Source organism: Lithobates pipiens, unplaced genomic scaffold (assembly GCF_037356315.1).
Source record: "Lithobates pipiens isolate NorthernLeopardFrog02 unplaced genomic scaffold, aLitPip1_a1.2 Scaffold_27, whole genome shotgun sequence".
NCBI lineage: Eukaryota > Metazoa > Chordata > Amphibia > Anura > Ranidae > Lithobates > Lithobates pipiens.
Window position 1 is genome coordinate 184,927,083 of NW_027507788.1, and position 13,470 is coordinate 184,940,552.

Genomic DNA, 13,470 nt, shown 5'->3' on the forward strand with positions numbered 1-13,470 from the left:
AGCCAGCCTAAGTAGGAAGTTCATGTGACAGGGTGACAACGCAACTAGGAGGCATGGACAGAGCGTTGCCACCCTATAACAGGAAAAGCCCAAACAAGATTCTTTATGGCAGGATCCCCAGCGGCTGCATATTTGCGTGAATTGGTGTGAATACAGTGGTGCCACGAGCGTGCGCCCCGCGCGTTCCCAACATGGTTAGCAGATAACAGAAAGATTGCTCATGGCGGTCACGTGATCATAAGCCCCGCCTCCCTAAACCTCTTAAAGGGCCGGGAGGCGCCAAGAGGTTAACAATGATAACGTTTAACAGGTTTCAGTGAGTGGGTTTGTATCTACACGAGATATAAAAGGAAAATGTTCCAATCCAATTAGTTAAATATATATTTGATACTAGATCTTCATTGCTATGTTCAGATAGGAAGCAGCAATGAAAAAAAAACAACAAAAAAACATCCCAGTCCATTTATACAAACAAAAGAAAAGAACATTATAATGAAGCTGAAGGCGTCCGTTTCACGAGTCCAACCAACGTTCAGATCAGGATGACCTCCCTGGCGCGCTGTGGGCCTCGTGCCTCGGTGAGGTTACTTCTCTACTCCCCAATAGCCATACAGGATCCAGCCACACAATCACTTCCAATACAAACAACAGCTACACCTCCACACAGAGACAATCAGAGTCCGACACCCATAGAAAAGCCCCCAGATCCCAGTCCTGCCCCTTCTAACATCATGTATGGAGGGGCTTAGTGATAATGTCATCTGATCCCCTGTGATGTCATATGATGGAGAGAAGTCCTCAATAAGTCCTCATCCCTGCAAAAGGTTCCTGGCCACGATCATCCGCATCACCTCATTGGTCCCTGATAGGACAAAAGGAAAAGAAAGCATTAACTAGGCAATTCACGGACTGAAACGGTCTTTCGTTTTTAGAGATGAAGCGGAAACGAAACCCATTGGTCAGTTTCTTGTGCTTTCAATCAAACTGTCAAGCCATCAAATGCGTGGTGCATTACCGGGTGACGGCACCATGGAAGCTGAAGATTAGACAGAGCTGAAAGAGGAACTGCAGTCTGTTCACATCATTTGTAATAAAAACACATTTGCCATTCTGAAGCTTCCCTCCAACCACTTTGCATATTATTTTATATATACTGTGATTCTTGCCAAATATGCTGCAGAAATCTCCCTCCACTGAGTCTGGCTGCAGCCATTTTAACTGTGGGCAGCTGAAGCTGCTACCTGTTCAGTTCCTGGATTTACACAGACACACACCTCCAGCTCTGCAGCTCTCATTGGTCCTCTTATGACCCCCCCCCCCCTCTTCCTGGCAAACTGAGAGAGCTGTGCATGAGGTCATAAGCCTAGGCTTTTTACCAGACAAGAAACAAGAAGTGGGCTGTAGAAGGTATTTACTGGCAGAGAAAAAATGTTTTACTATCCAAAGTTAAAACAACAAGATTTAATAAATGGAAAGATGAAAAAATGACTGAAGTTCCACTTTAAGATGGCAGCTTCCTTGGCTGTAAAGCAGGGCTGTCAAACCCGCGCCCTGGGCCCACCAGGAGGGATTCCGTGCAAGCATAGCAGCCAACACAGACAAGCCAGGCTCATGCACATATGTAGGGATGCCATGCAAACATAGCAGCCTACATTGACAAGACAGCCAAATTGCCTGTCTGGCGGGATGCCAGGTGTGGGGGGGGGGGGGGGGGAATTGCTGGGGTAGGCCATGCCTCTTCCCCACTAGATTTTAATTGCACCCCCCCCAACTACAACCGCCTCCTCTACCACAGTACATACATAGACTACATTCACACTGGCAATTAGGGCTGGAGCAAAGGCTGTGTGTATATATCAGCTGGTCCGACAGAAGCTGGCCATTTGGATATGGGCATCGCCCTGTCAGAACACAACAGCTCAGAGGGGGAGATCGCTGTACTAATGATCTGACATTAGTACAGCGGGGTAATTTTTTTTCTGTTCAACCCGCTTGAAAAAAAACAACAAAAAAAAATAACTTTTATTGTATACCAGGCTTTAATGATAGGAGGGTTTAGTTCTGCTTTAAGTACAAGCACTGAGGGAGTCTATACCGATGGGGGGTATCCACTGAGGGGGGTCTATACTGATGCGGGAGGGTTATACTGAGTTATACTGAGGGGGAGGGGTCTATACTGAGGGAGGGGGATCTGCACTTAGTGGGGGGTCTATACTGAGAGAGCAGGGTCTATAGTTAGTGGAGGGGGGTCTATGCTGAGTTGGGGGGGTCTGTGCTGAGGGAGGGGGGTCTGCACATAGTGGGGGGTCTATACTGAGGGAGGACTATAGCTGGTTGGGGGCGGGGGTGACACAATTTTTTTTCGCACCGGGTGACACCAACCCTAGTGACGCTACTACTGGACCAACTTTTTTTTTTTTATAGCGTTATAGCGCTAGAAATAGCACCTGTAAAACGCCTGAAACCTGCCTCACCTGCAGCCCCAGTGTGAAAGTCTGGGAAAGTCCTGCAAGCAGCATCTTTGAGACATTTTGAGAGTGCTGTATACAGCGCACCTAAAACCGTCCCTGCCCCTTGCAATGAATGAGCAGCGCTTCAGAAGCATCGCAACATGGGCATTTGTAACCCCTTCGTTGAGGTTAAAAGTGCCCCGCTAGAGGCCGAAAAGCTCTGCTTAAACAGCAGTAAGATACAGCTAAAACGAGTGTCGCTTTACCGCTAACGCACAGGCTACCCCAGTGTGAAAGGGGTCTAAGGCTCCATTCAGATCTGTGCGACCCTCGTTTTCCGTCCAGGCAGACCAGTCATTTCAATGGGCTGCCCTACTTGGAGAAACACGGAGAAAGAAGTCCATGAACCTTTTTGAATCGCACCACACTGAGCCGCATGGTGCTGCAGCATTTAGTACATGCGAAAATGCGGCGCGTCTGCCGACGGGTGGGGGTAGGGGTTCCTTCCTGACCCACAATAATGTGAACCTAGCGTTACAAAAGTTTTACCGCATGGCAACAAAAACGTACCCTCGAGGATCTGATGAACGCGGATGTCTCGGACGTACTGCTGAACGGCGTAATCTTTCAAGTAACCGTATCCGCCGTGCATCTGGAGCGCCTGGTTACAGACCTGCAACAATCATGGGATGATCAGCATCATTCCTACAACTTATTCTACATCTCAGAAAATCTAGAACTCTAAATCCTTTTTTTTGTAAGTTTTTAAGTAGAGATGAAAATGGTTAAAATACCAAGGGGGAAATTTCCCTTCACTTCCTGTCTGAAGACATAACTGGAAGCAAAAAGTTATCTTTTCAAAGTAAAGGGAAATCCTTTGTTTTGCCTAAATTCATGTCTTATACCTCATTGACAATTGTGCGACTTGCAAGTCAAGTCCTACCCCATGTTTTCAGATGATAACCATTCATATAATGTGCAACTCAAAGTTGCAGCGATTTCAAAGTAGTTCATGCAACTTGAGGGTAATAGACGGTAATGTTAACCCTCGAAAGTTGCATGAAAGTCATACCTAAATGTTTTACATGCAACAGTGGGTCGGAATTTGCAGAGACACAAGTCACATGCAAGTCGCACCCATGCAAAGTTGCATCAACGTTGCACTCCAAAGTCACACGACAAGTGTGAATGGAGCCTTAGGTCCTTCACACTGAGGCGGTTTTCAGGCGTTTTAGCGCCTGTAAAGCGCCTAAAAACGGCCTCCCATTCTCTGCAATAGGTGCTTTCACATCTGGACAGTGCTCTTGCGGGACGTTTGGAAAAGTCCTGCAAGCAGCATCTTTGGGGCACTGTATATAGTGCTCCCAAAACTCCCCTGCCCATTGTTTGGGGGGGCGCGGCAAACAAATCCCCCGACCTGCCACGGCACCTCAAACCCCCCCCACTGTCTGCTGGTCAGTCCACCAGCACTTAACCCATCTAGGCGGTGGGCATTCGAGGAGCGGCGGGGATCAGGCATCTGAGGAGCGGCGGGGATCAGAGCATCAAGCAGCGGTGTGGGTCGGGCATTCGAGGAGCAGTGGGTATCTGGGCACCAAGCAGCTGCAAGGGATCAGGCATCCGAGCGGCGGGGATCAAGGCACCAAGCAGCGGTGGGTGTCGGGTATCCGGGGAGCGGTGGGGATCGGGGCACTAGGCAGTGGTGGGGATCGGGCATCCAGGTATCAGCCAGAGGCTCTTCTCCTCCTCGCTTCAGCCTTGCATCTCCTCCTAGGCATCCGATAGAAACACCTGTCCTTTCAGACAATCGGGTGATGGGTATCAGACACGCTTCCCGATTGGCCAGGAGGAGGATCATATTGCAACAACAAATATTCATTCGCTGTTGCAACACACCTGGGTAGGCTCCAGACAATGCTCTGCGCCCCGAGTCCACCCTATTTTGAAGTCTATTAGAGCATCTGGCTCTAATCAGGTGCTTCCGAAACCACCCCTGCCATAGGAATTCATGTGCTCGGCAAGGGTGGCAACAGGAGAGGAGGATCTGGGCTGCTTTGCGTAAAACCATTGCACAGACCAGGTAAGTATGATATGTTTGTTATTTTTTTTAAACAACATTTTTTCCTTTACAATCACTTTAAGCTGGCAATAGATCCCTCTGCGGGCAGGCTGGTTGTCTTTAAGTCAATCTATTGACTGATTTCAGTACAACCAGCCGGTCTGTTTTTGATTTCTTTTGTGTGCGATCACTGCCGGTGGCAATAGATGCCAGCAGTGAACATTGTACGGATGGGATAAACACAATAGAGCTGCAGAGGGGATTCCCCCATCAACACTGGCTCGAGCAATCAAGCAATTTTTCTTTCCCTTAAATTCCAGACCATTCACCTCTGTAAATGGAAAGCATATAAAACCGGGCGTAAATCTCCGCTGGTTCAGCAGGGACCGGCCGAGAGTCTAACCATGTATGGGGCAGCCTGATTGTACCAAAGTGGATCCATTGATCGACTTGGGTACAACCAACATGTTGGATTTTTTTCATGCAATTATTGTCAGTGGCTATAGCCCCCCCCCCCCCATTAAAGAACACAATAGTTCTGGAGAAGGAAATCAAGTGATTTTCTTAACTGCAATCTAGGGTTGCAGGAAAGGAAATCGCACCATCTATGGCCGGCTTGGCCCATCCATAGACCGGCTCATCTAATTGAGAGACACTAGATTCTCATAACCTACCTTAAAGCACTCATCTGTGGCATACAGCTTTGCCATAGCGCAGATAGTCGCCGCATCGCCATGTCCCTCTTGGAGTGCCTGTGCCGCGTGTCGTACTATAAGCCGTGCTGTCACCAGTTGTGTCGCCATCTCTGCCAGTCGGAACTGAAGATACTGTGTGCGATACATACAATGTTGTAACAAAACATCAACCCCATGGGACTTACAATGAAGAATGAAAGCGATGAATGAAAATATTAATGATTTAGCACTAACTCAGGAAATGTTTTCTCTGTGTAACACAGCTTTAGGATAAAATGTATGCGCGAAACCTTGTTTCCTCTTTTCTATTTTTATATTTTTGATGATATTACTTATGACTGCGTTTATGCCTGTATTGCACTGCCTTAGCCCATGTTGGGCGTTAATAAAAACCATATTTGAAAAAAAAATAAAAAAAATTCATGATTGTAATTTTTAAATAATGGCCCCAAATATGCACGTGTGGTTGGTGTTCTTTTGTGGATCAATCAAAAATTAGCCATAGAGAGATATATTCCTCAATAACCGCAAAGGATATAAACCACTTTGTGAGCACCAAATGCCTTTCAGACCCAGATATTGTTTTGATAAAGTAGCAGTGACATCACTGTGCTGTACATAGCCTGTACAGAGGATAGAGCTGTGGGAGGGGCCAGCAGGCTCCACCCACTTACAGGTTGCTTGCCAGAAACTACAGGAGGGAGCGAAGACGAGAGAAGTAGGCTTAACTATTTTCAGACGGCTCTGGTCCAGCCATGTAATCCAGCTCCCCTGTGCCAGCCAACAGCAGCTGCAGTGGGGAAGAGTTGGTGCCAACAATGGCTGGAACATGGGAGACTATGGTTGAGGTCACCACTCCTGAAATTCCCAGGCATTGCCGAGTGCCTTCTCCTCTCCCCTGCAGCCTCCACTGACTGACACAGAGGATCACATGACCAGAGCAGGTGGAAAATAGGCAAGTATCTACAGATGGATCGATGGATTGACCTGAGTACAAATAGCCTGCCCACAGATGGATCGAACCTCAGCCAGTTCCTGCTGAACTAACCAAGATTTCATCCATCTATGGCCAGCTTTAGGGTTGATCTTTCAATTGAATAGGTCCATAGCCACCACAATCCTCTGGGACCTCTTTGGTTGCTGTAGGCCAAGAGTCCCCAAACTTTTCAAACAAAGGGCCAGTTTACTGTCCTTCAGACATTAGGGGGGCTGAACTGTAGCCAGTGGAGGTACAAAAAGTCCTGGTGTCAGTGGGAGTAAATATTGCATCTTTAGCATTAGGGGTAGGAATAGTGCTCCATCAGTGTCAGTGGGAGAAATAGTGCCCCATCGCTGCTGTTGGCAGAAGGAATAGTGCCCCATCATTGGTATCAGTGGGAAGAATAGAGCCCCATCATTGGTGTCAGTGGGAGGACTAGAGCCCCATCATTGGTGTCAGTGGGAGGAATAAAGCCCCATCATTGGTGTCAGTGGGAGGAATAGAGCTCCATTATTGGTGTCAGTGGGAGGAATAGTGCCCCATCATTGGTGTCAGGGGGAGGAATAGTGCCCCATTATTGCTGTCAATGGGAGAAATAGAGCCCCATTATTGCTGTCAATGGGAGAAATAGTGCCTTTTATCAGTGGAGGAATAGTGTCCCATCATTGCTGTTGGTGGGAGGAATAGTGTCCCATCATTGCTGTTGGTGGGAGGAATAGTGCCCCATCATTGCTGTTGGTGGGAGGAATAGTGCCCCATCATTGCTGTCAGTGGGAAAAATAGTGACTTGTACCAGCGGAGGAATAATACCCCATCATTGCTGTCAGTGGGAGGAATAGTGCCCCATCATTGGTGTCAGTGGGAGGAATAGTGCCTCATCATTGGTGTCAGTGGGAGGAATAGTGCCTCATCATTGGTGTCAGTGGGAGGAATAGTGCCTTGTCTCAGTGGAGGAATAGTGCCCCATCATTGCTGTTGGTGGGAGGAATAGTGCCCCATCATTGCTGCCAGTGGGAAAAATAGTGACTTGTACCAGCGGAGGAATAATAACCCATCATTCCCATTAGTGGAACGAATAATGCCCCATCATTGGTGTCAGTGGGAGGAATAGTACCCCATCATTGGTGTCAGTGGGAGGAATAGTACCCCATCATTGGTGTCAGTGGGGGGAATAGAACCCCATCATTGGTGTCAGTTGGGGGGAATAGAACCCCATCATTGGTGTCAGTTGGGGGGAATAGAACCCCATCATTGGTGTCAGTTGGGGGGAATAGAACCCCATCATTGGTGTCAGTTGGGGGGAATAGTACCGCATCATTGGTGCCGGTGGGGGAAATAGTACCCCATCGTTGGTGTCAGTGGGGGGGAATAGTACCGCATCATTGGTGTCAGTGGGGGGGAATAGTACTGCATCATTGGTGTCAGTGGGGGGGAATAGTACTGCATCATTGGTGTCAGTGGGGGGGGAATAGTACTGCATCATTGGTGTTGTTGGGGGGAATAGTACCGCATCATTGGTGCCGGTGGGGGGAATAGTACCCCATCATTGGTGTCAGTGGGGGGAATAGTACCCCATCATTAGTGTCAGTGGGGGGGAATAGTACCCCATCATTAGTGTCAGTGGGGGGGAATAGTACCCCATCATTGGTGTCAGTTGGGGGGAATAGTACCCATCATTGGTGTCAGTTGGGGGGGAATAGTACCCCATCATTGGTGTCAGTGGGGGGAATAGTACCGCATCATTGGTGTCGGTGGGGGGAATAGTACCGCATCATTGGTGTCGGTGGGGGGAATAGTACCGCATCATTGGTGTCGGTGGGGGGAATAGTACTGCATCATTGGTGCTGGTGGGAGGAACAGTACCCCATCATTGGTGTTCGTGGGGGGAATAGTACCCCATCACTGGTGTTCGTGGGGGGAATAGTACCCCATCATTGCTGTCAGTGGGAGGAATAGTGCCCCATCATTGCTGTCAGTGGGAGGAATAGTACCTTGTATCAGTGGGGGAAATACTGTCCCAAGGGCCAGATAAACGCAGAAAAGGGCCGCATCTGGCCTGTGGGTCACAGTTTGGAGACCGTTGCTAGGCAATGCAGATACTGCCAACTCCTCCACCTATCTACAGCAATCCGGCTACAGTTCTGTTGACTTACAATATAACAGCAAAATACTGATTTGCTTTGTTGTTACTTGCTGCTGACATGTTAATGATTGTCTTCCATTATACAGGCCCTGTCTTTCCAGTTTATGGAGAAATGGGGCCATACTGTATATAGGAAGACAATCACTAACACGTCAGCAGTGAGTAACAGACTACATATGTGTCAGAATTGATATCTTACCTGGTAATTAGCCAGAGGCTCGCCAAACTGTTTTCTCACAACCATGTGATCGCGGGTGAGCAGGACAGAGGCATGGGCGGCCCCCAGAGAACAGGAGGCTGCAAAGCAAAAATACAAAAGAGGAGATTTACTAAAACTGTAGATAGCGAAATCCGGTGCTGCTCTGCATAGAAACCAATCAGCTTCCAGATTTTTTGTCAAAGCTTAACTGAACAAGCTGAAGGTAGAAGCTGATTGGCTACCATGCACAGCTGCACCAGATTTTGCACGCTCCAGTTTTAGTAAATCAACCCCAAATTTCAAAACATGATGGTGTGCAAGCAACAAACCGATCATCAAACATTGGTAATTTCATATGTACAAAAAAAATAAAATAAAATAAAGAAATAACACATGGTGCTTCTTATAATTGTACACTGCCTTTCACTGTTCAATCCTTAAGCAGTATTAAACTCAAAACCAAAAATGTAATCTATTGCAGCCTAACAATCTTTAGATGTGCTGGCTTTCTAGTGGCTTTCTCTTTTTTAGGCTTTTTTCTCTCCCCTGTTTTCACCTGGTAATCTGGCCAGTAACACACCTCCTGTATTAGAGCGCCCCCCACTCTGGATGAAGGAGCACAGGGATGGAGATGAAGGTTTTACATGTATAAATAAAAATCTATTATTGTATTGTAATGGTTTAGCTCTATATCCAACACCTATAAATGTGATAATAAATAATAATCACATGAAAACGATTAAAAAGTCCCAAGATTTGACTGAACTCTAGGAGTGTTCAGTGGTATTAAGTGAAAGTTACAATATCAATCAGATTTCCAATGAAGCAGTCTTTATCAAATGGTGAAGATATTGGTTTATAGTCTATTCCAAAAATTGTGACTTTTCTGGCAAACCCACCACCATAAGCCCTTGTACACATGGTCGGAGATTCCGACAACCAAATCCGTCGGATTTTGTCCGAAACTGTTGCATACACACGGTCGGACAAAGTTGTTGGAAAATCCGACGTGATGACGTTATTTTGTTACGACGGGACTACGTTCATGCTAGTAGCCAATAGCTTTGGTGTCAGGAATTTGATCTGAGCATGCGTGGCACTTTGTCCGATCGGAATTCTCTACACATGATCGGAGTATGTCCGATCGGAGCATTTTGTCTGAAAATTTTACCAACAAGTTGGAAAACTTGATCCGTCGGATACTCCGATAGAAACAGTCCGATGTAGACCACACACAGTCGGAATATTTGACAGAAAACGGTCCGATCGGATACATTCCGTCGGAATCTCCGACCGTGTGTTCAAGGGCTAAGAAATGTACGCTTACCAGATGCACAGACAAATACTGCCTGTGGCTAACACCCAGCCCGTGCCTTTTCCTCAGTGGGGTTCCAATCCCGGTCCAATCACTGCATCTATAAGGGGATCCTCCAGACCCAACATCCACAGACCCAGAATCTCAGATGGAAGCTGGTGTGCAACTCAATGCCTGGCAGATCGAACGTGGCTCGGAAAAATATATCAATGGATAGCCATAGGTAAAACCCGCTAGGTTATTTATTAAATATATAAAAAATTACAAAGCGCCGTAATAGGTGTAAAAACATAGAGATAAAATATAAGTGGCCTGGCTGGCTGCAATACACATTCCCATGCTACAAACAACAGGACGTAGCACACGGTGATGTCAGTATGTCGCTCCCCCGATGCATTTCATCACGGGTCTTACGTCGTCATGGAGCCCCATGACGGCGTCAAGCGAAAAGCGTCATCGGAGGTTCTGGGTCTGTAGATGTACGGTCCAGAGGATCGGTGCGGTGAATGGACTGGGATTGGAACCCCACTGAGGAAAAGGCCCTGGCTGGGTGTTAGCCACAGGCAGTATTTGTCTGTGCAGCTGGTAAGCGCACATTTCTTATGGTGGTGGGCTTGCAAGAAAAGTCACAATTTTTGGAACAGACTATAAACCGATATCTTCACCATTTGATAAAGACTGCTTCATTGGAAATCTGATTGATTGACATTGGAACTTTCACTTAATACCACTGAACACTCCTAGAGTTCACTGTCCAATCTTGGGACTTTTTAAAAGTTTAATGTGATTATTATTTATTATCACATTTACAGGTGTCATACATAGAGCGCAACCATTTTTGTTTTATTTGTATATGTGTGTATCTCACTTTGTGTTGCAGCTTTTTACAGGTTTTTTTTTTCCTTTCTTTTTTTCCAGCGCATTTTTTTTCTTTACTATAATTATTGTAAGCAACCGATCAATAGGGGGCATCGATAGTTTCAAGAAACTATTAGATAAGCACCTGAACGTCCGCAACATATATACAATGTAATACTGACATATAATCACACACATAGGTTGGAGTTAATGGACTTGTGTATTTTTTCAACCTCACCTACTATGTAACTATTTAATCACTTTCAGACCAGACCATTTTACAGGCCAATGACCAGACCACTTTTTGCGATTCGGCACTGCGTCACTTTAACTGACAATTGCGCGGTCGTGCGAAGTGGCTCCCAAACAAAATTGAAGTATTTTTTTCCCCACAAATAGAGCTTTCTTCTGGTGGTACTTGATCACCCCTGCGATTTTTATTTTTTGAGCTATAAACAAAAAAAAGTGACAATTTTGAAAAAAACACATTATTTTTTTACTTTTTGCTATAATAAATATCCCCCAAATATATAAAAAACATTTTTTTTCCTCAGTTTAGGCCGATACATATTTTTCTACATAATTTTGGTAAAAATAAAAAAATTGCAATAACCGAATATTGATTGGTTTGCGCCAAAGTTATAGTGTTTACAAAATAGGGGATAGTTTTATGGCATTTTTATTAATAATTTTTTTTTTTTTTTTTACTAGTAATGGCAGCGATCAGTGATTTCTATTGTGACTGCGACATTATGGCGGGCACACTAGGTCATTTTTGGGACCATTGTCATTTATACAGCAATCATTGCTGATTCCTGTGTAAATGACACTGGCAGTGAAGGTGTTAACCAGGGGGTGGCAGTGTAGGAGTTAAGTGTGTCCTAGGGGCGTGTTACTAACTGTGGGGGGCGTGGCTGTGTGCTAGTGAATGCTGATCTCTGCGCCAATCACAGGAAGCAGAGATCAGTGTCACTTGTTGCTAGGCAGAATGGGGAGATGCTGTTTACAACAGGATCTCCCCATTCTCCTTCCCCGTGAGATGATCGCGGGTACCCCCGACCGGACTCACGGGGGTCTCGACCTGCATGCGCGCGCTGCCACCGGTGCGCACACGATAGCAGGGAGGCAAATTCAACTGGACGTACCTGTACACCAGTTTGCCTGCCTGTGCCATTCTGCCGACGTACATCGTCATGCGCCGGTTGGGAACTGGTTAATGGTAAATTGTTTGTCTCATCCCTGTAAACTGATATATCTAGAAGAGAGCTTGTTCTTTTGAAAAACAACAAACTTACTGGCTGGATGACCAGATGAAAAGAGAAGAAAGCCTAAAGAAGAAAACGAATGCAGCCATCACATCTAAGAATTTGTAAGCTGCAACAGAATAAATGTTTGCTTTTGGGTTTAATACCGCTTTAACACAAAATATTTGTGTGCTGTGGGAGGGACTCAGTAGACCCCACCCACTACAGGCTGCCTGCAGAAAACTACAAGAGGGGGGTGGAGACGAGACCAGTCTCCCTGCACAAGGAGAGAGAGCAGAGGTGAGTGGTCTGTATTACAGGAAGTAACATCTCACAACGGATTACTGTGCAGATCTTGAAGAAACACACAGAGCACACTGAGATTCAAGGCCGAACACACAGGGAACCAATGTATTTAGACAATAATTGCTTATCCTGGAGTAACAATAACAGTCTTGCTGGGATGGATGAAGGGAGAGGAAAAAGCTGAAATGCTTTTCTTTCTTGGGAAAAATGCTGCTCCAGGTTCCCTCAAATGTTGGTAAATATCCACAAGTCTAATTATTTGGTCGCATAATCTCTGCAAGAAGTATGAATAAGCCTGTCTGAACTTGGATCTTCTCCTGCTGTGCAGTTCCATAGATCATGCAATTTTCTTTGCTTCAACCACAGGTGGAAGGAAAGAAAATTACTTAATTCCCCCATCAACACAGTCAAGGAATCCCTCCCACAGTGCTATTCAATGATCTCTGCTGGCGTCTTTAGCCGCTGGCAGTGATCGCATGAAGTAACCCGACAGGCTGTTTGTACTGAAGTAAATCGATGGATCGACTTCAGTACAACCAGCCTGCCAATAGATGGATTGAATCTTGGCTAGTACCGGCCAAGATGCGATCTATCTATGGCCCGCTTAACCTCTTCCTGACGTGGTGCACATATTTTCATATGTATACACTTTTGTGTGCGCATGCCCGGCACAGTTACTGGGGGGGAACCAGAAAGGTCCCGGATGCATACTTGCGATCAGGAGCTTTCTGCTCGTGTGACTGCTGTGACAGCCAATCACAGCGGTCACATGACTTCAATGCCCTCCTCCTGGCATTTAGAAGCTCTTAAAGGGCTGGGAGGCGTCAGAAAATCGGTATTCGGTGTGAACAGAGCCGAAGTGATAATAAAGTTCTGGTTTGTTTTTTTTGTTAAAAAATAAACATGTTACACTTCCCTTCTCTGTGCACTTGGTTTTTGCACAGAGCAGCCCGGATCCTCCTCTTCCCGGGTCCCTCTTCAGCTCTCCTGGCCCCTCCCTCCTATTGAGTGCCCCCACAGCAAGCAACTTTCTATGGGAGCACCGAAGCAGAGCCACAGCTCCGTGTGTCCATTCAGACATGAAGTCGCGGCCCAGCTCCACCCCCTCTCTCCTCGTTGGCTCACTGACTTATTTACAACAGTGGGAGCCAATGGAGCTTCGCTACTATCTAAGTCAATGAGGAGGGAGAGTCCCGGACACCTGAGTGTCTCATGCAACATC

The 13,470-nt window shown here is 46.4% G+C and overlaps 1 protein-coding gene across 1 annotated transcript in view; it reads right to left on the bottom strand.

Moving 5' to 3' along the window:
• Window positions 1-363: 363 nt before the first annotated feature.
• The window catches only part of ACAD8 (acyl-CoA dehydrogenase family member 8), a 35,691-nt gene continuing 22,584 nt past the window's right edge, over window positions 364-13,470 (bottom strand). The window contains exons 8-11 of the mRNA XM_077458002.1: window positions 8,526-8,623; window positions 5,184-5,336; window positions 3,021-3,123; window positions 364-862 (exon numbers count right to left, since the gene is read on the bottom strand). Of these exons, the coding sequence (XP_077314128.1) occupies window positions 810-862; window positions 3,021-3,123; window positions 5,184-5,336; window positions 8,526-8,623 (407 nt within the window). The 3' untranslated portion in view covers window positions 364-809. The remainder of the gene's footprint in view (window positions 863-3,020; window positions 3,124-5,183; window positions 5,337-8,525; window positions 8,624-13,470) is intronic.